Below are 27,471 nucleotides of genomic sequence, written 5' to 3' on the forward strand. Positions count from 1 at the left end.
ACCTATAAGTCTCCTGGTCTTTGCTGAGGGACTCTGTATGAGTTTTGGGGCACAACTCCAACACTCAACCAGGTTGTTGACAACTCTGCCTTAGTCTTCACTTCCTGCTTGTGCAGAGCCTCAAGGGCAGCCAAAGGTCAGAGTTTAGGGCCTACTAGTTGACTCCGAAAGTTTTTGCCAGTTTTTTCACTGCTTTTATGGAGGAGCAAAGTTTCAGAGGTCCTTTACTATTTTCATTGCCTTCTTGCCCTTGACTTCTGAACTGCAGTAGGTATACTGTATAAACGAAATGATATGTGCAACTACTCCACCACCACATTTGAGAATCTCATCTTACTACAGAGGAATGAGATGGTTCAGAAGGCTATAAAGGAATGCAGGCATAATTTCTCTACCTTTAAGTGGTATACAGTCTAGTTTCAAGGACAAGAAACACACCAAAAAAGATAAAAGACAGTATCAGTGCTTGGTACCTTAAGGAACACAATAAATTCTGATTTAATAAATAACAAAGTAAGCCCTAATTGAGTGATAAATGCAAGTCTTACAGAATTTCAGAAGGGATTCACTAAGGTGGAAAAACATCACAAAAAACAGAGGTGTCCTGGGTCTTAATGGAAATTTAGGACAGTGGTGAGAAGAGGGAAGGACATGCCAAAAAAGAAGGATTATTCAAAGTTTTAGAGGGTTTTAAATATTTTTAATACAAGCCTTTATATATTCTGGATACAAATCTTTTGTCACATATGGGTGCCAACATTTGTGTTGGTACTCACAAATTAATGACAATAATTATGTGTCTTGAGAGAAGGATTCACTGATGGGACTAATGGGAGAAAAACTAATCAAGATAAGGGTTAGTTAGTGAAAGACCTTAAAGCTAACACAAGGAGTTAAGACTTGATTCTAGAAGGTGGCAAACTATGGCCATGGCCCTCAAGCTAAATCTGGCTAGCCATCTAGTCTCGTAAGTAAAGTTTAACTGGAATACAGCCAAGCCAGTTTGTTCACTATAGTCTATGGCTGCTTTAATGCTAAAATAAGTAAGTTGAGTAGTTGCAAAAAAGCCTATACGGCCTACAGAGCCTAAAATACTTACTACTTGACCCTGATAGTGGCCATGACTACTTGCACACACTCAAGGATGCAGCCTCAGCCCTGGATAATAAAAGAAATCAAGGATACAGGAAACACTTCAGACTACTTTTAAAAATCTAGGTATAAGGTGAGCAGCACTAGACTGAGGGGAATTTTGCAGGACTTATGACTGGTTGAAGGGAAGGGTAGAAGGTCAAAAATGTCTAAAATTTTGAATTTCTATGATTGCTCAAAAGATGGTAGTGATAACTGAAATTGCATGTTTGGAGCAAAGTTAGGTGGAAGTACAGTACAGTGAATTTACCTTTAAACATGTTAAGTTTTATGTGTTAGAGAAAATCCTAACTAGGATACTAAAAGTAGTTAAAGATATAATACTTCAACTTGGGAGAGATGGCAGGTTTGGAAAGGGGGATTTAAAAATTCTTTGCATAGTTGAAGCCACAAAAAATAGAAGTGACCTCCTAGGATGACTATAGAGAAAGAATAATTGAGTGGAGGACTATGTATTAGTCTATATACACAGATATCAAGCAGCAGACAGGAAGAAGTAGAGTCAGTGGAGACAGTACAGGAGTGGCCATAGAGAAAAGGTGAGAATCAGAGTAGTACAATGTAAGTCACGTAAGCTGTAAAAGTTGTTTGAAGAATGAAGGCACAAGGATGGAAAAGTCTATAAAGGAAAGAGTGAAAAGATAAAAGGTCAACTGGAATGGCAAAGTGTCAGAGATGCCAAATAGAATATCAAGGCAGGGGTAGTTAATTTTTCAGATGAATTTCTAAAATTCAATGCTTTATAACTTTCATACTAGAAATCCTGCAGAGAAGCAGGCTTCCCATTTATTTTATGAAGAGATATTCCACCTTTCTGTTGACTAAATTTCCACTACAAGATAATAACTCATGTATTAGAGAGCTAAAGGATGATCATAATCTCTATTAAGAAAAACCTCCCCAAAAGGGGATTACAGAAATGATTGGGAATAAGACAGAAATGTAAGGTTATTAAAAACTCTGATGAAAAGACTGACAAAATGGAAAGGGTGCTGCACCAGAGCATAAAAGCTAACAGAGAAGCCTGGAAGGATAAATAGGTACAGCGGCCACTTCTCTAAATACCACTGTACTCTACTACATGCCTTGTGCAACCAACCTCTCTTAACTAAATTAATTATCTTATTGTATTATAACTGTTTGTATGTGTAAAACCCAACCAAAAGTGCTTGAGTGAAAAAACTTATTATTTACATCTTCACTGACTAATGTCCACATAGTGGATAAATATTCATGAATCACTACACTAATACATATTTCTTTTTTGCAAGATGCTGGGAAAACTTAATCAGATTTGAAAAATTTTGTTTTTGACTTCCTAACAGGAAAATATCATTAACTGTGTAAGCAAAAGCTCACACAGAGGAAGTAAAGTTCATGGGTACTTTATGACATCCATCACGACCAATTATATTGTTCATAAAATGTATTAGCCATGACAGGGATAGCTTTTTGAATCGCATATAAAAACAGAGAAACAAAAGAGAAAATTAGAAGAGGATGAATAAAAGGACTGAAGATGCTACCTGACATGAAATGATCTGAGTTGGTGACTACACTTAAAAAGGGAAAAACAGTGTACATGAACTCCCAACAAAGGTATAAAAGGAGGTGGAAAGAGAAATACAGGCGTGATTCTCCTCATTGGCCACTAGGTGGTGGCAGTGACCCAGGACGGTTCAGTTGTGAGGGTTAGAAATCAGGAGCCTGAAGTAAGCAACTGCTTGGCTATTTGCAAGTAAGAGACTGTTGGAGAATGACATTCTGTTTATGTTCATAAAGACTTTGAAAGCAAACATTAGGAAAATTCATCAACTTATGAAAGGTTTCCTATAAAATGATTATGAAGAAAGCAACTGTACTTGCCCGCTCACCTTTACTACATTGTCCCCTGACTGTCCGTTATTTCGCAAGCAATCTAGACAGATGGCAATCTGCGGGTCACTCCTGTGATAGTCTTTATCATCCTGGGTTTCATCACCTTCTTCATCTGCTTTAGGTTTGTCAGCTTGTGAAGCAGCATCTGTATAATTCAAAGTGGATTTCATACTTAAGCACCAGTATACTAACCATGAAAACAAGTCAACTTTAAAAAACACTTCTTAACAGTTTTTGGTGAAGAATAACTGAAGATTTTAGTGCCTTTAAAATGTTCCAACCAACTCAACAATGGAGATATTTACTTATTAACATTGCTTATGATTTCTAGGCTTACTGGGACTACCGCATGAAAGATTCAGAACTAGCTATATTTGGTCACAAAAATGACTGCCATTAGCGATTAGACCACTTAGAAAACTGACACGATGTAAAAATACTTCCAAATTCTATATATATTCAAAATTTAAAACCAAGTACTCTTCAAACTAAAATATTCTCTAAGTTCTCAAAATTTCAAATGATTAGATATTCATAAAATTAGCTAGTGAAATAGAGTAGAATGAATTAGCTTTTTTAACATGTATGTAACATTAAAACACCAAAGAAATCTAAGCATATTTCACATTACAAACAAATGTATTTAACCTATAAAATACCAGCAAGCTATACATAATGCAACTCTATTTGTTGATTCATTCATTTATTGAGTGTTTTTAACTCTGTTAGATTAAGCCTGAGGGAACAATATTAAAACTGCAGTGTTATCATCCTCACCCTCATTGTGTCAGGGTATAGAAGGAAGTGCAGGCAAGTAAAGAAAACAGACGGAGAAGTCAATTAGGACTTCGATGTGAGAGGTAAGATAGACCAGCTGGGCATATATAACAGAGGTAATAAACCCAAACTCTGGGGTGAAGCAGAGATTCAGGGGAGATTTCTAAATAGAATGTCTATAAGCTTAAACTTGAAAGAATTAGCCAGCCAAGCATTACAGTACAGAAAAGCCCAGAAGAAGAAAAAAAAAAAAAAAAAAAAAAAAAAGACCAGTTAGCTCCTCTTTAATGACTGTAGTAAAAGCATTACAGATGTATCATAGGGCAGGTGAGTTCTCCTGCCTTTTTATATGGAACACACATAGACAGGAGCTGCCGTCCATGAACCAATCTGCAGCTCCAAGAAAAGGTCCAAAGTCTCCACCCAAACTAAAGACCAAATATGATAAAATATTTTTAAAAAGGCAGAAATAAGGGAAAAGGGAGATAAGCAAAAAGTAGGCTGCAGTCCTTCATTAGTCACTCTGTAAGACACACAGTCATGGACTAACCTGACCACAGAGTTTCTGATGACAAGCCCTGGCTCCTGTCCTCTTGTAAAGGTGGTCAAAAACTAGAACATTCAGTCAATTTTACCTATATTTTTACTATAGCACTACTGTCTAAATTGCAGTTTACACTTGGGTAAAACAAGCCTTTAATTAAGTCATTTTTTGCCAGGCCTGGCTTCTTTGCCCATTTCAGTGTTTTGATTACAGACTAAAAATAATCTCTTGCTACCTTATTCCAATCATTCAAAACTATTCTCAAACCTCCCCTGCTATAGGGAGCCAGCCCTGCACGGTTAAGTTGAACTAGAAAAACTCTGATCCCCATTTTACATATGAAAAGAGAAAGCCATTTTAATAACATGTAATTGACAATCCTGTGACTTTTATGGGAAAACCAGAGATGGAAGACTGAGCTCACAAGTGAGCCTGTAAAAACACACATAAAAACATACATCCTTGAAAGATTTCAAAGGTATTTTTAGGTCATCTTGAAACAAATCTCATATTTAATGACAACAGGAAAGGATACTACTTCCTTATAATTTCAGATATGTTGTACTTTTTTGTGTGTGAATTATATACATACTAAAAGCCTTTTCTCTGCCCAGTAATGTTTGCCACTTTCCTTAATTACTAAAAATTACTGATTGCTGAGTCTCCTGGGACCCAAAGGGAAATTTGGACACTTAGCATAGATGATGGGGGAAATTCCCATAAGCGCCTAGAAGTAGTTTTCAAATCTCAGGATATATAAATTTGTATCATCTGAGCTCCACCTATGAAAAGTTCATTCCAGATTATCAGAGTATAGCAAGATCCTCTGATCTGGCTCTCAGCTACATCCCAGTTCCCTCTCCTACTAAACACAGAAAAGAAAATATAACAAAACAGCAAAGCCCTCACTGCTTAGTTACAGGCTATGGCTATTTTTTACTTCAGTCTCCTTCAGCTCTCCAGCTAATATTGCCATAATCAGAGGTCACGTTTCTGTTTTATCTCCTTTTTCTCTTCCCTATTTCCTCTACCTCCAATTACCTTCAACTGGACTGACTCCAGATTTACACGCATTTATATAAAATCTCATGATTCTATTTAAAAAGTTCATAATCAGAGAAAGGTTCAGAATATAAAGGGGTACGGGAATACTGTACAGGAGAAATTTGTGCTTGCAGAGAAAGATTAGTTCGCCACAGCTACAAAAAGCTGACCAACTTGAGAGATTCCATCAGATATAGAAGTTAAAAAAAAAAAGTCACCTTGTCCATTTTCTTGAGGCTTGTTTTTCTTCCAAAATTCAGACTCACGCTCAAGTTCTTCTAATTTAAAAGAAAAAATTATAAAGGTAATAGAAATAATCATGAAGTCTTTAATAGAAATGGCAATTTCACAAAACACAAAACTCTGCAAGAACCCAAAGAGCAACTTACGTTCTCGTAGTCCAGGGACCAACTTAAATATAATTTCCTCTAATGTGTTATCCAACCTTCCAAAGAGGAAAAAAGAGAATATACTAACAATGAAGACATCAAAATCCAATACGTAAACCATTTAAGATCTGCATCTCACATATATTACAAAATATAGAACATACACAATTTCACCCTACTGCTCTGCAGGTGGAGTACACCTATTTCTAGCCTGTCCCAGTGGCAGACAGATTACAAAAATGGTCCCATCTCCAGCTCTCGCTACAATCTTTCCCCTCTGAACAGGACTTTGATTAAGGGATGGAGTCAGGATCTCCACCCTGAGACTATGGGCCAGCACTAAAACGTGCTCAGGCTAACAGAATGTGGCACAAGTGACACTGCTTAGCTGTGAGCCCCAGCCTCATGAGACATATCGTGTGCTTCGGTACACTTTCTTGGAATCCTGTCACCATAACAACAAGAAACCATGTCCAAGAGAGCCAAGCTGCCCTGCTGAGGCCATCTGCCACTAGTTCATGGACAGCCCAACCCAACAGGACAGAACCCAGCCAGGAGGAGCCACCCACCAGCCTCTGACTGCAGTTACCTGAGCGAACCCAGCTAAGACTAGCAGACCCACCTGGATCTGTGAACCACACAGAACTGTGAGGAATAATATATGTTTTTACTGTTGTTTTCAGCATGAAATTTAGGGGTGGTTTGTTATACAGCAGTAGCTGATGCAGCCACTTTCAAAATCTCTACCACAACTCTGGCTCTTTCCTATGAAAGAAATCATCTTCATTCTTCTCTTCTCAGAAATTTAAACCATTTTTCCTAGATAAAAAATGTAAATATTTATCTCAACTTTTTTCTTGCTTTCTTTTCCTGCTGTATCTGAGCATAACTCTTGCTCTTCACGGCTTTCATTTCTTCATCTTGTCCTCCTGCTCCTACAACACCCTTTTCTCTCATTTCCTTCACCCTGCTCAGCTGCATTACTCTTCTCTGACTAAAAACATGGATACTTTCCTACATCTAAAAAACCCCCGAACCCTGGCTTAACCTATTGTCTCTTCAAGCTGTTAGCAGATTCTCAACGTCTTCTTCCAATTGGAAAAACTCTGAAAGCAGAGTCAACATTATTTCTGTCACATATTTTTGCTTCTTTTACTCAAGTGAACTCCCCAAATCATCCATAACTTCCATACTGAATAGATTTAAAAATTTTTTAGACTTAAGATTTTAAAAAATCTTAATTACTTTTCCTCCTCATTGCTCTGCAGCACTCTGTCAGTGCTGCCTGATGCTGCCTTCTTGAAAATTTCCTTTTCCTGGTTTTTCTTTTTTTTCTATCAACTCCTTTTGTCCCTAGATTTTTTCTTTTTCCAACTACCTCTACATCTGAGTATTCTCCTTTGCTCTGCTCTCTACACTCTTTGACCTTTTCTACAGGCTGCCTTCCTTGAGGATCTCATCCACATGCGTGACTTCAAAACTAACATACAGGCAGATAACATATTTATGTACACACATACACACGCATGCGCACACACACATTGCAGCTCTCTGCTGAGCTCAAGCTCCATATTTCCAACAGATGCTGAATATCTCAAGCACCTCCTTTTGTTCATATATGTGAAGACTATCTCAACTATTCTCCTTCAACAAAATACTGAACACATCTCTTTTTAAAAATTAAATTTAGAAGTGATACCATATCATTCCCAAAGAGGCTCAAAATGCAAGCGTTATCTTAACCTACCTGCCTCATTTACTCCCCAAACCCCAGACAGCTGCTTCTCAATATTTCTCCCTCCCAGTCTTTCCACACTTCCCATCCTCTGTTCCCTCAATTACCACCGTATTTAGAGGACAGCATAGAGATATTTTCCTTCACCTTGACATACTCATAATGAATTTTCCTTAAGCACTAATTTGATCATTATTTGCCTGCTCAAGAACTAATTTCTTCCCACCACCAGGCTTCAAGTGTTTATATAACTTGAGTCCAACCTACAAATTGTAACTGGTGCCGTTCTCTTGTCACTCTTCTCTAGGCAACTGGCTTATTCAATTATCCCTAAGAATGCCTTGCCTTTTCCAATCTGTTTTCCTCCCCCGTGCTCTTCATCCTGGCTCAAATACTCTTTTCTGATTCCTACTCTCCAACCAAACCAATGTTACCTTATTCTTCAGGACTTACATACTAACTCATTCACAAAAATTTTCCAGACTATTTAATAGTAGCAGTATTTAAAAGAAGTATTATTTCTGCCCTTCTTAATATTCATTTTATCAATGTAATACATGTATATAATTTACAAATCAAACTTCCCCATAACCTTATATTAAAATACAACATTTTCATGTCCCACCCTCCCTGTTCCTGATTCCTACAACCCCAGGGACAACCACTTTCAAATTCAAGCTGTTTTGTCTGGTATTTACTTTCATATTTCTATATATATGATAGATAGATAGACAGATAGACAGACAGACAGATAGATACAGATAGATAGATTAAAAAACAAAGCCTTTCTTTTTCTGCTATCTAGATTTTTCTGACCTTCTGTGGGAGATAAAGGTTTAGCTCTGTGGTATCATCCTGCCATGCCAACATATGTTTTCCCAACTCTCATCTTCCTGATAGTATTACTGCCATTTTTTTGTTTAATAATGAGAGTTTACATGGTTATGATTACATAAATATTCACAGTGTACTCTGATTAAGGATATCCCCTCATTCAACTTTTTTCTTTCCCTGGAGTTACTAACTGCTTTCTTTTCTTCATTTTCTACATACCCATTCCCAAAATCTTTAAAAGAATTTCTTCCAAAGAATTTCTTCTTACTACGTACACAGATCAGGAATCAACTAGCTTCATTTCTGCCCCTGTGAGACATCATTCCTCGCCAATTTCATGTGCTCTCTGCCCTCTTCATTCAGTTTAGGATTTATACCTTGGTCAGCCATTAAAGCCACACCCTCACAGGTACCTTTGATTCCCCTGTCCCTCCCTCACTTGCTCAAAATTATTTGGTACAACCACAACACTAGTTAAATCCAACTCTCCATTAACCTGTGCTTGTACCCATGGGCTGGGAAAAAAACACAACCACACCCCTTCAAATTCATAACTACAACCCAGGTGTGCCTTTAAGGTTGCCAGGACTCATACTACACTTCCCAGCCATTTATTCTCTTATTTTCCTGGACGACATGCTTTTTTCTCTCCCCAAACCCCTACACCCTCCTTTCCCATCCTTACGCTTGGCTGATAAACATTTTCTCCTCACTGAGACACCAAATTCCACAGACTCTGACCAGCACATCCACCTATGGCATCTGCACCCACGTATACTCCGCCCTCCTACCTGCTGCTACCGATGACTGTCCACAACGAGGCCAACCTCTTTTACTATTAGATTTCACTCCCTCTCACCTACCCAAGAACGTTGCTTCAGCAATGCCCCCTCTCCCCCACTCTCCTATTAACTTTTTGCTCTTTCCTGGATTATTCCCTTCAAACATGTCACTATTTCTACCATATCACAACAAAATAGAAACCTTCTTGACTGTACTTCTCTGAATAGTTACCACCCATTTCTCTGCTTCCACTCCCATTTGTGGCAAAACTTGAAAAAGTTGTCTATACTCACTGTTTCTAATTATTCTTCCTCCCTTTCTCTCTTGAAACAATCCAGTTAAGTTTTTGCCTCACAGCTCTACTGAAAATGCTCTAGTCAAGGCTGATGACCTCCAAGTTGCTAAATCCAACTGTCAACTCTCAGTCCTCACCTTACAACATCAGACACAGTCCATCACTCCCTCTTTTTCGCTTGGCTTCCGAGCCAGACACTCTCAGATCTTCCTTTTCCTATACTGACTGTGCCTTTTCAGTGTCCTTTGCTGGTTCCTCCTCTTCTCCCTGACTTCTCCATGTTGGAATGCTCCAGGGATCAATCCTTGGTCCTCCACTCTTCTCTCTGTACTCATGCCCTTACATGATCTCATCCTGTCCCACAGTTTTAAATACTATATACATGCTGAAGACTACCAGATATTTAACCCCAGCCAGACCTCTCCCCTGGAATCACAGACTTGTATATTCACCTGCCAACTCCTCTCTTCCCTGAAATGATTAACAGACTCAACTCATCCAAATCCAAACTCCCCATCTACCCATCCTCCAAACCTGCTCCATCCTTAGTCTTCCTTATCTCAGTTAGTGACAACCCTGTTCTCCAGCTGCTCAGGTCAGAGATCAGGTCTACCCTCTCTGAGCTCCTGGCCCACTGACCAGGCTCCCTTGTTGCTCCTCAAGACAAGCTGCAGGTGCCCTCCTAGCTCGGGCCCTGTGCACTGGCTGCTGCCCTGACCTGGAACAGGCACACTTTTCCCAGATTTACGCATGGCTAATTCCCTGGGAGAGAGCAATTCTGTGCTCAGATCTTCCCTTCTCAATAATGCCTATCTGCACCATTTTATTTAAAACTGGCATCTGTCCCCTCCTGCACACCCCTGATGCCTCCCACTTGCAGCACCTCTCAGAGCTGCTGATTCAGAAGGTCTGAGGCGGGGCCCAAGAACTGTCCCTTCCAATAAGATACTAATGGTTTGGGGACCACACTTTGAAAGCCAATGGGCCAGACATTTACTTATAGACAAATTACTCTAACTATAGGCACTAACATAGAAAAAAAAGTATAAAATTTAAGACTTGCAAATCCAGATTTATAGGATGATGGCAAACATCCCACAGAGGTGAATGTTAATGAGGACAATCTAGAGAATATCTAGTTCTGTTTTTCAATGGGTACTTTCCTGAGATTACACAGTTGATCTATGGTAGAGCTATGGTAGGAACAGTGGGAAGAAAATGGGCTTAGTGGTAAGGACACCTGGCTTGTAACTGGGAAGTGACATCTGAGTTTGCTAGGATCTTAGGCAATGTCATGTCACTCTATAAATTGCAATTTCTAATCTTGAAAAAGGGTTTGGCTTAGGATCTTATACAGCACTTCTAGCTTTAAAAATATAAGATCAGAGTTCTTTATATCATTACTATTTATTTAGCATAATGATTATACCACTAAGTAAATGGTAAAAAGGTAGTCATTTAAAAAATTCTTGTAAGTTGTACATAAATGTTTGTACATTCTTTTTGAATATATGATACATTTTTAGAAATTAATAGTACCAAGATTAGTCTCCCTCACTATTAGGTCTGCCCTCTTTCCAGTACCATGTAGCTCAACAAATACACAGTACTGGGTAGAATATTAAAATACTGAAAATAACTACAACTAAAGGAACGCTGAGAGCCTGAGATAAAGTTATAATTTTTAATTTGGAAATGCGTTTCTTAAATATTTAATATGCACAGCCTTATTTTTCATTTCCTCTTAATAAAATACTTTAAATTGAAATGTTTTAAAAAGAAAATCATAAAACCTCCACTGAGTCAAGGCACCAACAATTATGATACATAATAAAAATTAAGAGTTTATATAGTTTATTTAAGTTAGATGAACTAAAAATACACTTACGTACCTCAACATTTCTAATGGGTTTGTCTCATGAACCTGGTTGCCACACCTTGGACAATCATTGCTATCTTCAAAGTGCTGGACAATACAAGTCTTACAGACTGAGAAGAAAGAAGACGTTAGGTTAAAATGCATCATTTGAACTTAACGTAATTAGAAATAGTCCTTAAAGTTATCTACTACATGTAAAATACCATCTTTAATCAAACTTTATAAAACTTTAAAATTATAACACTATTAAAAAAAACCCAAATGAAATAACGCCTACTGCCACAATATAAAAAGTATAGATTATTTTGCTTATTCTTTCTCTTAAATATATTCACAAACCAAACAATTCATTCATAGTACTATAAAAAAAGCTGATGCATTTACATAAAATAATAGGATTTTCTCATTTAAAGAATTAGGACAAGGAAAGGTAAAAGCTGTTAAGTCTGCATTTCTTTCTTTTACTAAAAGTTTATTTGAATGCAACATAAATAGTTCTTAATAACACAAGAGTTTTCAGCATGTCTGGATTACTTTTTGCTGGCAGGGTGCTCCTGGGACAAGCCAGGAGTCACAATGGAACTTCTGGCCTGTGCAGGGCATGATGAGTCTGTGCTCACAGGTACCATAACTCCAAGGGGCACGAAGTATAGGTGATGACATCAAGCTGGTACAAAAGCACGAGGTAAACCAAAAGAATGACTCAGAAACTGAAAGGGATAATTAAGATTTTAAATAAAGATTATAAACAAAGACAATGGAGATATGATTTGTGGCTTTTCGGCCACAAGCCTACATAGCCCGCCTCTCCTCCAAAGAAAACTCATCTTTCTGGTTATGAATCTCTTCCACCTTTTCCCTATGCTTCTTACCTACCAACTGTCTTGTCCAAAAACCTTAGACATATTTACAGCATCTGAACTATAAAAATTTTTTAATCTAATTCCCTATTGCAATACCTCCTCCTCTACTTTATTACCCTGTGTAATCTTAAATTTTCACTTGGTACTGACCAGTTCCCCCTTTCACAACTCCATTACGAACTACTTCCCCCTCCTCAAGCCCCACACTATCTAAAAGAAGTAAAAGTTTATCTAAACGATTGCTCAAGAGTAAACACTAGAATTCCTACTACTGAGATTTGGTCTGAAAATTCAGACACATCACATACTGGTCAGAGCAACAAAAGTCAGGGAAGAACTCTCCTTGGTAACTAATTTTAAAATTATCAGTACATACAGAGAACAATATCTTGGCATTTCCTTTCACTTATTTATTCATCAATTCAATAGCCAAGCATTGTACTAGGAGCTGGGGATGCAGGGGGAAACAAAACAAAGTCCATACCCTTACAGAGTTTATCTTCTATTTGGGAAGCCAAACAAAGAATTTTAGTAATAAGTGATATTTACAAAACAAAAAAGGGAGAGAAAAACAGTGAGAGAGAGAGAGAATATGTGTGTGTGTTGTGCTCGTGGGCGCTGGGGGCTGGTACCTATGTTAGGAAGTCCTACCCTGATCACTCTTACCTAAGAAGGTGACATCTGAGCAGATATTTTTGTTGGATGAGTACACCTGAGTCCCCTATTCTCTACCTCTTTCTACCATGACATACAGCTATTAGGGTAACAACACTTTATTACAATTCTTCCAAAATTTCGATGAAGACGGTATTAGAAAACTTTAAAATAAGATAAGCTTAGATATGAATATTTCTGTCCTCCAAATTTCTTCACCTCCAAAACATTCTAAATGTCTTTATTTTTTGTTGTGATACCTGAGAGCTTATATTTTATTTTATTTTAAGCTCTTTATTGGAATATAATTGCTTTACACTCTTGTACCAGTTTTTGAGGTACACCAAAGTGAATCAGCTGTATTTATACATATATCCCCATATCTCCTCCCTGTCCTGGCCCTCTAAAGCATCACCCATCATCGAGTTGATCTCCCTTTGTTATACAGCAACTTCCCACTAGCTATCTATTTTATAGTTGGTACTGTATCTATGTCTGTGCTATTCTCTCACTTCATCCCAGCTTCCCCTTCGCCCCCCACCCCCCAACCCCGTGTCCTCAAGTCCATTCTCTACATCTTCATCTTTATTCTTGCCCTGTCACTGGGTTCATCAGTACCACTTTTTTAGATTCCATATATATGAGTTAGCATATGGTACTTGTTTTTCTGTCTTACTTCGCTCTGTATGACAGTCTCTAGGTCTATCCACCTCATTAAAGTTAATGTTTGGGAGGGAGGGCTGCCTTGCTAAGCCAAACTGAGGTAGAAGGAAAAAAAGATGAATCTTTTGCAGATTGCTGGTACTTGCTCTTTTCCCAGGGACACTAGATAAATCTCTGAAATTTGGTAAAGAAGGCAAATAGGACAGATAAGAGGCAAGAATGAAGGGATATTATAAATAAAGCCTGATCTTGTCCTGAACCTCTGATCCTGCCCTGGAGCTCTGATCATTGTGGTTCAAAAGGTTTATCACGCTCAAAGGATTCAGGAATTCCTGGTTGTCTACCGGCCTTGGCCAGAGGCACGTGACATGCCCAAAGCAAGTCCTCATTTGGGTCAGCCAAAAGGCTAAGGGCAGGAGCCTATCCTCCCAGGGGCAAAGACACTAATCTAGGTTGCTGAAGAAAGAAATGTAAGGCTCATTTGTCCAGAGGTGCACACAGTTTGGAGAAGAAGACTGCTTAAGGCCAAGGCAGCCCCAGTGCTCAAGGATGCTGATGGGGAATATTAATCTATATTCTAGATCTGGACTGTCCAACATGGTAGCCACTAGTGGCATATGGTTCCTGAGTACTTGAAATGTTGCTAGTTTAAGTTGAGATGTGCTGTAAGTGTAAAATACACACCAGATTCCAAAGCCTTAGAATGAAAAAAAAAATCTCATTAATAATTTTTATATTAATTACATGTTGAATTGATAATATTTTAGACACTGGATTACATAAAATATATTAAAATAATTTCATTTGTTTCTTTTTTAATGCAGCTACTAGAAAATTTAAAATTACATAGGTGGGTCACATTTTATTTCTACTGAACAGTGCTGAACACAGGGAGAAAGAAAGCCCCATCAGGAGGTGAATTTATTTTTCACACCAACATTTGAGATACAGTATTTTATTCTACTTTTGCAGATAAGAGCGAAGAGGTTCTTACAAGCCAGGTAACCTGTCTTCCCTGATGAACGGCAGCAAAGAGACTTGAATCCAGGCTTTCCGATATGAAATCACAAATTTTGCCAGATTAAGAAATATTCTTTAACTTTACAAAGGAAAAGAATGTAATGTAGAAATACCAGCCCCCCCAAACATCTTTAGCATCTCTGCTAAATCTGACCGCCAAGTAAACATGACAGATAAGCCATCCCATGGGACACAGTAATTAACCTTACTGCATAAAGTATTACATTGAAAGAATTAAAAAAAAATTTTTTAAAGAGGCTAAAGCCCATAATTGTCTTTAATTAAATGTTTTTCAAACAGTTTGAGAAAAATTTAAAAATTTCAAATAGTTTGAAATATATTTTTGCTGTAGTTTTTTTTTTTTTTCTGGTGGTGGATGTCATTTTTATCATAATCATTAACACTTAAAAGCTTTATGTAACAGGCACCACTCTAAATGCTTCAACATATATTTAACTTTTTACCCCATTAATTAGGCAATGTTAGAGATGAGAAAACTGAATAGAGAACTTCAGCAATTTGCCAGAAATCATGGAGCCAGTAACTGGTGAAGGCCAGAATTTGAATCAAGAGCCCATTTTCTTACCCAATGCATGCCTACATGCTACATTTTCTTCTATTTTTATATCTATAGGTCTAAAGTACACAGAAAAAGAATTCCTTATCCCTTAATTTGGGAGACTTAAATATGCACACTTGCAGAATGAGAACTCCTTTTAAACTGAATATTTTGCACAAAATAGCCCTTTTAAATAGCTTATATAGCCCTTAAAACAAACAAACAAAAAAAACAACTCTAGAAAATACTTCTCCCACATGCTTTTAAAAGGTGTTAAATACAGCACAACCTTATATAAATTAGAACCTGAGGAAATTCAGGCCAGAAGTTCAGTGAAACTGAAAAAAGTAAAATGAGAATTTGCTTTCCCTTAAACACTTAAAAAAACCTCATCACTACAAAAGTGACCTTTGATTCTTAGTTTATAATTTGGTTTATACTAGCTGAAAAACACATTTTAAACATATGTTAAAGATTTAACACTAAGCTAACTGCTCAACTGCTGTACTGGTTAAGTGAACTGGTCCAAGAATGATGTTTAAAAAGGTCCCAGCCTGTGGTTAAGACTATGTGTGGACACCAAAGAGAGTCTTCATCCTCGCCAGCCACTCTATAGAGAGATGCTGGAGCCAGCAGGAATACCTGGTCAGAACGGGAGTTAGGCTCACTGAAGATAGCCTCCGGCTGGAAAAACATGTACATGGCAACAAGTGCTAGCATTTACTGAGCATTCACCAAATCCCAGGCACAGGGCTTTGTATGGATTCCCATATGGATGGCTACCTTCCCCTCCGGCAAAGGAGGAACGCAATTCCGGGGAGCCTAAGCAGGCTGCCCACACATGCCCAGCTGTGTAGCAGACACAGACAGCATCCGTCCCCAGGCAGGATGTGCAGCTCAAGGCTGAAAGTCCAAACCACTATGCAACACAACCTAGGCACCAAGATTTCATATTTTTAACTGATCTTTATATTTAGCTCACCACAACCATCATTTAAACTTCTGCCCAAAGCTTACTAAGTGAAATTGTTCCTTCTACCATGTCTTGGATTTGAACTAGGTTGTTACACAAGCTAACAGGGAAAGAGTCATTGTGTTATCTAAAGCAGTGGTTTTGAAATTTAGAAGGGCACCACAATCACCAATGAGATTTTAAAAAAGAACAGATTCATGGGCCCCATCTCAGACCAATTAAATCAGAATCTCTGGGAGATTAGCACCAGGACTCTAACTCTGTAAAGCTCTCTCACTGAAGCAGCCAGAAGATAGCTGGGACATCCTGGCCACAAAATCCTTACTGGCTAGTACCTCAGTGAAGCTGCCCCATTCCAGGACTTGGCCCTCGGCCAAATCATAACCAGAAATCACTTTATTATTCACTATTAGGAAATCACAGACACAAGACAAAACATAAAAGAATATGGGATTGATGTATTCCCTCCCTATAATGCAGATTTACATAAGAAGCACAGGTAGTATAGCACAGTTGTTCTAGATAAAAGATAATCTTGAGGCAGACTGCTGGATCTGAGTCCCAGTTCTGCCACTGGGCAAATTACTTCGTGCTTCTCTGTACAGGGAGATAACAAGGGTACCTATCTCACAGGGTTCTTATGAGGATTCAATGAGATAAAACATGTAAAATGTGTAAACGAGTGTCTGGTAACTTATATTTAATAAATATGAGCTATCACTATAAATTAGATTGCTGGATGAACATAAAATCATAAAAAAAAGAATCGGTAAGCAAATACTGAATGGCATCAGACCATGATTAATTTGATCTGTTATCTTAAATAACAGATGACCTTGCTAATGGAACTTGAAATGTCTATCATGTACTCGTATGAACCCTCTGCAGCCATGTTCACCTAGAGGATAGTCTTGCAACTCAAGTATGATATTTATGACACACTGCTTCACCTGAATGGGAACTGCCTATCTTTGCATGTATGATATTTCTTTTTCTGGGGTTGAGTCCAAGATTGACCAGCATGTCCACATTATACACTCCTTCCTTAACTTTGTATGTTGAATACAATTCCAGCATAGTCCCACTGGTCTAGGAGAAATCTTGTTGTGTCTCTTCCTGATCACTTTGCATATACCTAGCTCTGAAACACTATTTTATGTTGATTTTGTAGTTTAACTATTAAAAGGCTATCCTACTTTTTTATTTTCAAGTTCTTGGGGGCAGGGGTTCTTCACAACAGGTACAAGGCCCATTTGTTGTTGCTTTCTTGGATGTTTGGTCCACCTACATCTCTCACAGAAAGCTAACTTCCCAGTTTTGATGATACAGTGGTCTACAGAAATTTCTCTTCTTGAGCACCAATTCTGCTATCACTGATAATAAAATAACAGTCTTTTCTCTCATGTCCTTGGTCGTGTCATTCGTTAGTAATGCTCTGCCTATTAAAAGTGATCAACTGCTGACTTTGTTAACATCATCTGAATGTGTTAGTTTTATCTGTTTTATCTAGAAGCATATTTTTTCTTCCTTCCTTCAGCACATCACTATCTTTATGTGCCCTTCTTGATAACACTCATTTGATATAGTTCGCCTTTGAAAAATTTTTCTATTATCTGCTAACAGTTTATAAGTAAACTGTGGCCATCTGCAGAGACAAGGCATGGGTTTCTTGCTTTTGATACATACTTACAGATGAAACTGACATTTATTTTTAAAGTTTTCCAGAACAGCTGTAATTTGCTTCCATTAGACAGTATCTCCAGGTTTTACTCATATAAGGAACTAAGGAACATCTTTATTTCTCTTATGTTATACATGGCACACTTCTTTACAAGGCCTACATGAGTTGCACTTTCATGGAGAACACTAAGATTGGCGTTACTTTCCACTGAGGAGAATGCTTTATTCTTGTTTTGCCAGGACAGAGGGACAGGCAGCAAGGCAGAGACTGCTGGACAGGGTCAGGACACAGTCTTAGGGCTTCAGCACAGTAGGCGAATCCAAGACCAAGCAGGTCAGGAGACCACAAAGTCCCAGGAGGGCCTTCCACAGAAAGGCTACAGAGTCAAGTGGGACTCCAGCGTGAGGACAGAGTCTAGTAGGTCGGTGAGTGCAATAATGCCCTCATTCCTCTCCTTACCAATATAAATTCCATGACCAATCAGAATAATCACTTCCTGACACAGACTCTCAATAGTGCTGCTCTACCCTAACTCTTCCTCCTTTCTCTTCTGTCACACCTGCTCAGTTAAACTATTAACGCTGGGTAAATCCAGCTCTCTACACAGTCTGCTCTACAAGATTACAGCTGAACATGGTGGGAGAAAAGCATGAGCCACGCTGATGGGTCTCTCACCTTAATTTCATGACCATGACCCTCAAAAGTGGGTCCTTCATCTGCCAGGCAGTCATCCTCAACGCCCTAATCCATATGCTCTTCACCAGTACTTCATACCTTCTCCTCTCTCCTCAAGCCCCACTTACCCTCCCCCATTTCCACTCTCCACTGATGACCTCACTTCCTGTTCCACTGGAAAAAAAAAAAAAAAAGGAAAGAAGGGAAAAAAAAAAGGAAACAGAATTTATATCACTACACCTACTCACTAGCATCTAAACTTTGTGGTCTTGCCTGTTTATAGAACTTCCATGTGTCAATCTCTGCTCTGTTCACTAGACCCCCTTCCAACGACTTGAGAACACTGCTCCACCGCTTCTCCCTCTCGCCTGCGTCAGTCTTCTGCTATCTATTGAAGATTCCCACCAACATTTAAACATATTATTTCCCCATCTTTAAAAAAATCAGGGGCTTCCTAGGTGGCGCAGTGGTTAAGAATCCGCCTGCCAATGCAGAGAACACAGGTTCGATCCCTGCTCCAGGAAGGTCCCACATGCCGCGGAGCAACTAAGCCCGTGTGCCAAAAAAAAAAAAATCAAACTTCTGTTGACCCTACTTCCCTATGGAGTCAACTATGACTCCATTTCAGAGCTACCTATAGGCTCTCTCTAATTCCTCTCTTCCCATTCTTTTCTCACTCTTTATCTTCATTAAGGTGAAAGACTTACATAATCATTGTGCAATTATCAGAACATTTCCATCCTCTCGCACCCACCCAAACTTTCACTCCTTACCACTGACTGCACTGAAAGTGCTCAGCGAGGTTCTCCACGTCTGCACTGCGCAGCCTAGCAGTCTCTCCTCAGTCCCACTTTACTCAACACAACCGACTCCTCCTCGATACTGTGTGTTTACTTTGTCTCCCAGGATCTCACACTCTGTTTTCCTCCTACCTCACTACCTGCTTCTCAGCACCCAAGGCTCAGTCCGTGGTCATCTTCCTTCCTCTACCTATGCTCACTCCTTTGGCGCTCTCACTGATTAAATATGATCTAAATGCTGATCCTCTCCAGACTCGTGTCCAACTCCCAACTGGCTAGGACCAGGTATCTGATCAGCTAACTCCTTTACCGTCTTATGTCTGTTCAACTGCCACCTTCCCAGTAAGGCCTACCCTGAACACAGGCTTACTTTAAGTGGTCACACCTTCTCACTGACTGCCCAATTCCCTGTACCCAGCTTGACCTTCCCTTTTTCTATAGCATATATCACCTACTAATATACACTGTGACTTACTGCCTACTGCGTTGCCTGATGTGTCCCAGGTGCCCAGAATAGTACCTGGAGGAGGATGTGCTGAGTAAATATTTGTGGAATAAATGAGGACACAAGGGTTAGGAATAGCAAAGGGAGCCACAATTTTAGGACCTACAGGTGTACTACTGTAGTCAAGTCAGAAATCAGCCTACATTTTCGACTAAAGCAAGGGAAGAGATTTTCTGAGTTCACCAGAAATTTTCTTGACAATTAAAATGAGTTAATTCAATATAAACTAAATAATTTTCTAAAATAAAATGATCATTTTCTGTTAACTGAGTAAAGAAATGTCAGTGGTTGAGCATTCTGAGAAAATACAGCTTTGTTCGCTGATTTCTGAATTTCTGATATATATATATATATACACTAGTCTGGTAAAAACCAGTATATTATAAAATACCAGTAGCTATGATACATCTTCAAAGTACCCAAACGGAAATTATTTTTTGCCTCTTCTACACTGTTTACTTGTTCATAATATTTACATTCCACCTTTTTGCTAGACTCTTAAACATACCTGTACACTGACCACGATTCCTAACTCTGAATACTTTTGGTTTTTAGGTTACATATTTTTTTCTCAATCCATCATTCACATCAGTTCCAACTCATCCTGACCTAGATATAATTTATTCTCAGAAACCGATATAGAAGAGAATTTCATTTATTTGTTATTCCCTAGTTTTGTCTTTTACTGTCCACTATGCTCAGCTGTTTAAACATTCTTTACTATCTAATGCACAGTTTCAAAAGTTAAAAGAACCATATATCTGATATAATTCTTCTTAACATTATTACTAATAATAGATAACACCTAGATTAAGGCCTATAATTATTCTTTCCTATTTAAAAAGAATCATCAAAATGAACACTATAATCACTTCCATGAATGACTTGTTTCTGCCAAAATACTGTTAGAAATATGTAACATCAGTTACACCAACGACCTCATTTCTACTACAACCCTAGAACATTATACTTGGACCTACTAAAACTTTAAATACCATTTCTATTTAAGCCTTTGATTATTACTCTAAAAACAAGTTTGACTCTAAAAATCAAATTTTATAAAGAATACATTATTGGAAAGTTCAGTTTATATCGCTTCTTCATTATAATGGCTATCATTCAGAATTATTAATAAATTCAGATGCTGATTGGGTACATAATGACAGGTATACAGTCATGAAAACACAGAAGAGGCTTACTATATATATTTTTTAAATTCACATGCTGCTTAAAGAAAGTTTAGAAAATGTAGACTAGCAGAAAGAAGAAAAAATAAAATTAGCAAATACCTTAATTTATTATGAAGAGGAACCTGAGTCAGATGGTCAGGACTGGGGACCTAGCTCTAGCACTCATTAGCTCTGCTACTTTCTGAGTCTTGTCTGTGAAAAACACTGGCATAAGAATCTGAAATACTCTTCCCTCAAGTCTTTCCATAGCTTGTTCCTTCCTGTTACTTACGGTTTCTGCTCAGATGGTAACTTCCAAGCAACACCTTAACCTGTCTTATTTTTCTTCATAGCATGTATTATACATAGGATCTAAAATTATATCATTCACTTGCTTTTCGTCTGTCTCTTCTATTGAAACATAAATTCTAGGAGGACAAACCATGTCTTGTTTATTGCTGTCTTCCCACTGCCTAGAGTAATGACTGGCACAATGCAGGTGCCAATAAACATTTGCTGACTGATTTAATAATACCGCCTACCTTGAAGGGTTCCTGGGAAGATTAAATAGGCAATGTATGTAAAGCCCATCACCCCCAATAGAGCATTCAATAAATAACAGCCATTATTTTAATTTTATTAGCATTTACTTCAATTACTGTATGATTAATAGTACAAACTGCCTACTTCTAGAGATGCTGGTATTATTAATGTTTGGTCCAAAGCGTGCTTCTCAGACTTTAATGCACCACAAAGTCACCTGAAGGGCTTGTTGTTACACAAATTCCTGGCCGTCTCCCCAGAGATCCGGATTCAGTAGGTCTGTGGTAAGGCCCAGGAACGTGCGCTTCTAACAAGTTCCCAGGTGATGCTGCTGCTGGTCTGGAGACTGCACTCTGAACAGCAAGTATATGCCAGACAAGATTTTTAAACCCTGAGTAACAATGTATCAAGTTTTCTGTATCTTGATTAAATACTTGTGTACTTATGATACTTGTTCAAAAAACAATAAATGATGGTACTACTTAAATTTTGCCATCTTATAATTAAGTTAGTCCTTCATTCTTACACAGTACTACATAAAATTACCAAGTCCCTTAATTGTCACATCAACTATATTTAATTATCAATTAACCCTTCTTCACATAAGCTAAAAACTAAATACAACAATGCTTTTCCCAAAGAATTCATCTTAGTTAAGGGATTACTGCCATAATCTGTGAAAAGGCAGAAAGAAGAAAGCTTTCTTTCCCTGTACCACAGAATTCCATGTCTACAACCTTCCCTTTTTCTGAGGAAAGAATCATCAGATTCTTAAAGAGGCCTCTAACCACAAAAGAGTTAAGAACCAATGCACTGTGTTCTGCACATTTTAGCTGCTGGAACAAAGCTCCTTTGTTCTTAGTTTAAGTGAAAAGTCTTTCATTTTAAGTCAACAACCTATACAACCACCAGCAAATACACTCTAAGCAACCTCAAAAAATTTCTCAGGACCCCAGTGCAAGAGACAGAGCGTCCCTTAATTTAGAACCACCAGTCTCTACTCCCCAGTCCTGTGCCTCTCCCTCCCCCTCCCTCTTCCTGCCCATGACCCACAAAGCTCTCACCTATATTTTAGAAGACAGTTTTTCAAAATCCATAATTTCTAACTCACAGGGTCTATGTGCCTTTCAAGCTACCTATCACTCACTGCACATGAATCTTTCAAAGGAAAAACACACAATAAAATAATCAACGGATTGACCATTTATTTATTCATTTGAGCTTTTACCGAGTGCTCAAATACCAAGTACTAAGCGTATGCTTAACCTAAATCTGCCTGTGGGAGCAGACAGGTGGCATACGTCGGAGTAGATAAGCTTTAAAGGATGGGTAGCTGCTAGTCAGACATACAGGAGACGTTCCAAGCAGAGCAAGCCACTGAACCATGTGTGTGCATGTGTGTCTGTGTGTTAGGTGGTGGGGCGAGGGTACAGGCAGACATCAGTCACAGTTAAGTAGCTTTACTTTATCCTGAGGGCAGTAGAGTACCTTTAGGAAATTTTGGGTTGCCTGAAGAGTGAGCGATGAAGACAGGAAGCCCTTGTAAATGATCACCACTGACACAGGTTAGGAGTGGGCTGCAGGGACTCTGGTGAGAAGGAATGAGGGCCTGAGCAAGAAAGGTCACAGAGGATGAGAGTGAAGGGACAGATTCAAGAGAGATTACAGAGAGAGACCAGACAGAACGTTGCTCCTGTTTTGTTCGTGAGGGTCGAGAAAGTCAAGCCTGGAGCATATTTCTTGCTTGGACAATTGAATGTTGGCACCCCATTCATTGCCTTTTAGGTATGTTAAGTTCCAGGTGGCTTCAGGATATCTAAGTGGACATCCAGTGGGATTCTGAAGCTCAGAAGGACTATGCCAGAAATAAAGATTTAGGAGACACCAGCACAGGCAGCTGAAGTCTCAGAGGAGGTGAGTTCACATAGAAAACAAAAAAATAGATCCAAATACACCTGTAGAAATTTCTTCTTGGCTTATGAGCTTTGCTTAAAAGAGTTTATGTTCCAAATTTATCTTATTGACCACTCTACTCCACCGGCTAGCAAAGTGCCTGACACCTAATTCTTTATTTTAAAGAATTCAATAATTATTTGTGTGCACAATTTTATTTCCTTAGAGTTGTTCAGTTGTTAAAATTACCTCACAGACATGTCATCACGGTTAATGTGGATTTAGCTCATCTAGCACTAAGTGATCATTTAAAGGGAAAACTCACGCGTATTTTAAGTTTTTACCTCATTTTAAAATTTTTTAACTTTTTATCAAATGTCCTTGGTCTGCTGAAGGGAGCTGGTGCTAGTAGGTGAGGTATAAGGCTACTTAAAGATGGGGCTTTTATAAGCTTTTTTTTTGGCAACTCCTTGTCAGAAGTGTGGGACTTTCTGCACTGCCATCTCTGCCTCCCCCTCCCATCTGACTGGCGTGCCCCTTTCTCGGTCTTCCACAGAGCTGAATGCTAAGAACACCCAGGGCTGCCGCAGTCAGAGAGTCTGTTGCCACTGCGGCCCTTGTTTCTACATCCACAGGGAAGCCAGGCAGTGTGAGGGCCAGAATTTCTGAATAGGAGACTGGGAGATCAACAACCTGACTGAAGGAGGAGCGAGAAAGAGTGGCGATACGTGTGCAGGGTAATTGGAAAGAATAAGGGAGCCCTGTGTACCCACATCAAAGCAGGGAGAGCCACTCACGATGCCTACACCTCCCACCCCACAGCACTGCTGCCACAGCCAGGTCCAAGCGCTTACGTCCCTGCCTGAGAAGGCCTTGGGCCCACGGCTTTAGGACTTTGAGAAAACACTCTCTTGGGTTCCTTCTCTGGCATTCCATTCTGCTGCAGCATCCTGACATACATCTGCTATTACATCATTCTGTCTCATTATTTTCATCACACTTACCAGCATCCAAATTTGTTGATATTTTATACATTCCCGAACTTGATTACTATTGCTTCACTTGACCAGAGTTCTGAAGGGGCTGGTCCCAAAGTCTGATTTTTGCTCACCAATAATAAAGCTCTATTTACATATTTCAAACTGAACAGTAAGAACAGTCTTTCTATTTTATTGAGTTCTCATAATAAGAACTATTGTTTACCCATTCTTTCTTAACAGTATCATAAAATTGTGGTCTGCACCAAGTTATTTTAATAAGATATTTTCTATATGTCAAAATCAAGATGGAAACTATTAGGGGGCACCTCAGTGTCTCTTAACACTTCTTACTTTCCTCCTGTCCCAATTGGCCCATCTTACTTCTCTATTGTGTACTGATCCCAAATCACAGTACCATTATATCTGTCCCACTTTATACTTAAGAAAACCAGGTAACATCAACGACCCAACCAATGATTAAGGAACACTGCTTTACAGTACTATTTATTTTATCAATACAAATGGGGGATATTCTGCAAGTGAGATAGTTTTTGCCTATAAACCCCAGTATAAATACAAACCAAAAAATACACAGAAATCCAAGGACCAGAAGGCACATAAAGCTTAGCACTACAGACTGCTCAAGTCTCCCAAGACACTGGGTTGAGTGCCTGATTCCTCCATCATTTACTCTACTGTTCTGGGTTCTCTGTGGATGAAAAAGGCCACATTGGTGTTTTTTAATCACAGTTCTGCCATGTTCATTCTCTCTCAGTAAAGGGGCTTGCTGACTGCCAAGGGACTTTTCAGGCCAGAATGACACGAGCTGTTAAATGGTCACCTATCCCTTTAGACCTTAAATTGCTACTGCAAACATAAACATAACCCTTGTTTATAAACTTACTGTTTATACTTCTAGAATCTTTTGCTTTTCCTTCAAAAAAGTAACATTTAAACAGGGATTTCATTATGTTCCAAAGAAAATTTTCTTTCAGAAGAAGACATATAAAATCTGTGTTATATAGGTAGAAACTGGAGAATTTGTGCTTTCTTCGCATCTGCCATACAGAATTAGCGGGTTTTGCTAGAGAAATCCAAATATAAAAACAATGCACTAACGTCAGAAGAAACAAAACAAAACAGACTGTGGATCATGTCCAGGTACCATGCTTGGTGCAGAAGGAAACAGGAAAGTGTAAGACACAGTCCCCACTCTAGAGTAGCCACATCCTACTGGTTCTTCCTCCAAAACACACCCACCGTCAATCACTCTTCCTGGCCTCCATCTCACACCTCAACCCCCTGGTTGAAGGCCACATAATCTTTCAGCTGACCTGCAACGATAGCCTTCTCAATGACTAGCTGTTTCTTGAACTTGCCAAGTGCATTCCCACCTTAAGGCCATGTACTTGCTTTTCCTTCTGCCTGGAATGCTCTTCCCATATATCCATACAGCTCAATCCCTTCAGGTTTCTGTTCAAATGTCATCACGTCAAAGAGGCCAACCCTGACAGGCTATTTAAAATAACCCCAACTCTCTTATTTATAATCCTCCTTTGTTGTTCCTCATAGCACTTAACACAATTTAACATGGCATATATTTATTACTGGTTTCCTTTCTTGAGAGCAGAGTTTTTTTTTTTTAAGCTCTTTATTGGAATATAATTGCTTTACACTCTTATACCAGCTTATGAGGTACACCAAAGTCAATCAGCTGTATTTATACACATATCCCCACATCCCCTCCCTCCCGCAATTCCCCCCATCCTCCCCATCCCAGCCCTCTAAGGCATCACCCATCATCGAGTTGATCTCTCTTTGTTATATAGCAACTTCCCACTGGCTATCTATTTTACAGTTGGTAGTGTATATATGTCTATGCTACTCTCTCACTTCGTCCCAGCTTCCCCTTCGCCCCTTGCTCCCCTAACCCCGTGTCTTCCAGTCCATTCTCTGCATCTGCATCCTTATTCTTGTCCTGTCACTGGGTTCATAAGTACCATTTTTTTTTCTTTTTTTAGATTCCATATATATGAGTTAGCATACAATATTTGTTTTTCTCTTTCTGGCTTACTTCACTCTGTATGACAGACTCTAGGTCTATCCACCTCATTACATATAGCTCCATTTCATTCCTTTTTATAGCTGAGTAATATTCCATTGTATATATATGCCACATCTTCTTTATCCATTCATTTGTTGATTTAGGTTGCTTCCATGTCCTGGCTATTGTAAATAGTGCTGCTATAAACATTACGGTACATGTTTCTTTTTGGATTATGGTTTTCTCTGGGTATGTGCCAAGTAGTGGGATTACTGGATCATATGGTAGTTCTATTTTTAGTTTTTTCAGGAACTTCCAAACTGTTTTCCATAGTGGCTGTACCAACTCACATTCCCACCAACAGTGCAGGAGAGTTCCCTTTTCTCCACACCCTCTCCAACACTTGTTGTTTCTAGATTTTTTTGATGATAGCCATTCTGACCGGTGTGAGGTGATACCACATTGTGGCTTTGACTTGCATTTCTCTAATAATTAGTGATGTTGAGCATCTTTTCAGAGAGCAGAGATTTTTGACTACCTTGTTCACTGCTGTATCCTCTGTGCCTAGAATGGTGCCTGGCACATAGTAGGTATTCAATAAATATCTGTTTGATGATGTTTAACTGGTAACTGTTCAAGTTAAATAATCATACAGGGCAACAGTAAATGAACATTTCAAGACAGTCCATAGTTAACTGGGAACTGAATAGCATGGGCCAGTAATACCTCCAAAAAAAGTATACATCAATATCACTTGGGGAGGTTTTCCAAAATACACATGACCAGACCTCATCACAACACCCACCAAATCTTTCTAGGTAAAGTTCTGAAAAAGTTTATGTTTAAACAGCTTCCTAGGTGATTCTATTTTTTTTCAATTATGGTAAAATATTTATAACATAAAATTTGCCATTTTAACAACTAACAGGTGATTCTATTTTGCAACCCTGTTTAAAACCACTGGTATATGGGACTTTCCTGATGACACAGTGGTTAAGAATCTGCCTGCCAATGCAGGGGACACGGGTTTGAACCCTGGTCCCCTGCACTGGGAAGATCCCACATGCCATGGAGCAACTAAGCCTGTGGGCCACAACTACTAAGCCTGCGCTCTACAGCCCTCGAGCCACAGCTACTGA

At 38.8% G+C, this 27,471-nt stretch overlaps 1 protein-coding gene across 6 annotated transcripts in view; it reads right to left on the bottom strand.

The window, feature by feature from the left end:
• Positions 1-27,471, bottom strand: part of PCGF5 (polycomb group ring finger 5) — a 118,084-nt gene that overhangs the window by 32,258 nt on the left and 58,355 nt on the right. For all 6 annotated transcript variants that reach the window (XM_057734513.1, XM_057734514.1, XM_057734515.1 and 3 more), the window contains exons 3-6: positions 11,324-11,420; positions 5,785-5,840; positions 5,614-5,673; positions 3,027-3,175 (exon numbers count right to left, since the gene is read on the bottom strand). In XM_057734513.1, the coding sequence (XP_057590496.1) occupies positions 3,027-3,175; positions 5,614-5,673; positions 5,785-5,840; positions 11,324-11,420 (362 nt within the window). The remainder of the gene's footprint in view (positions 1-3,026; positions 3,176-5,613; positions 5,674-5,784; positions 5,841-11,323; positions 11,421-27,471) is intronic.

The sequence above is a fragment of the Hippopotamus amphibius genome, chromosome 5 (genome assembly GCF_030028045.1).
Source record: "Hippopotamus amphibius kiboko isolate mHipAmp2 chromosome 5, mHipAmp2.hap2, whole genome shotgun sequence".
NCBI classification, from domain to species: Eukaryota; Metazoa; Chordata; class Mammalia; order Artiodactyla; family Hippopotamidae; genus Hippopotamus; species Hippopotamus amphibius.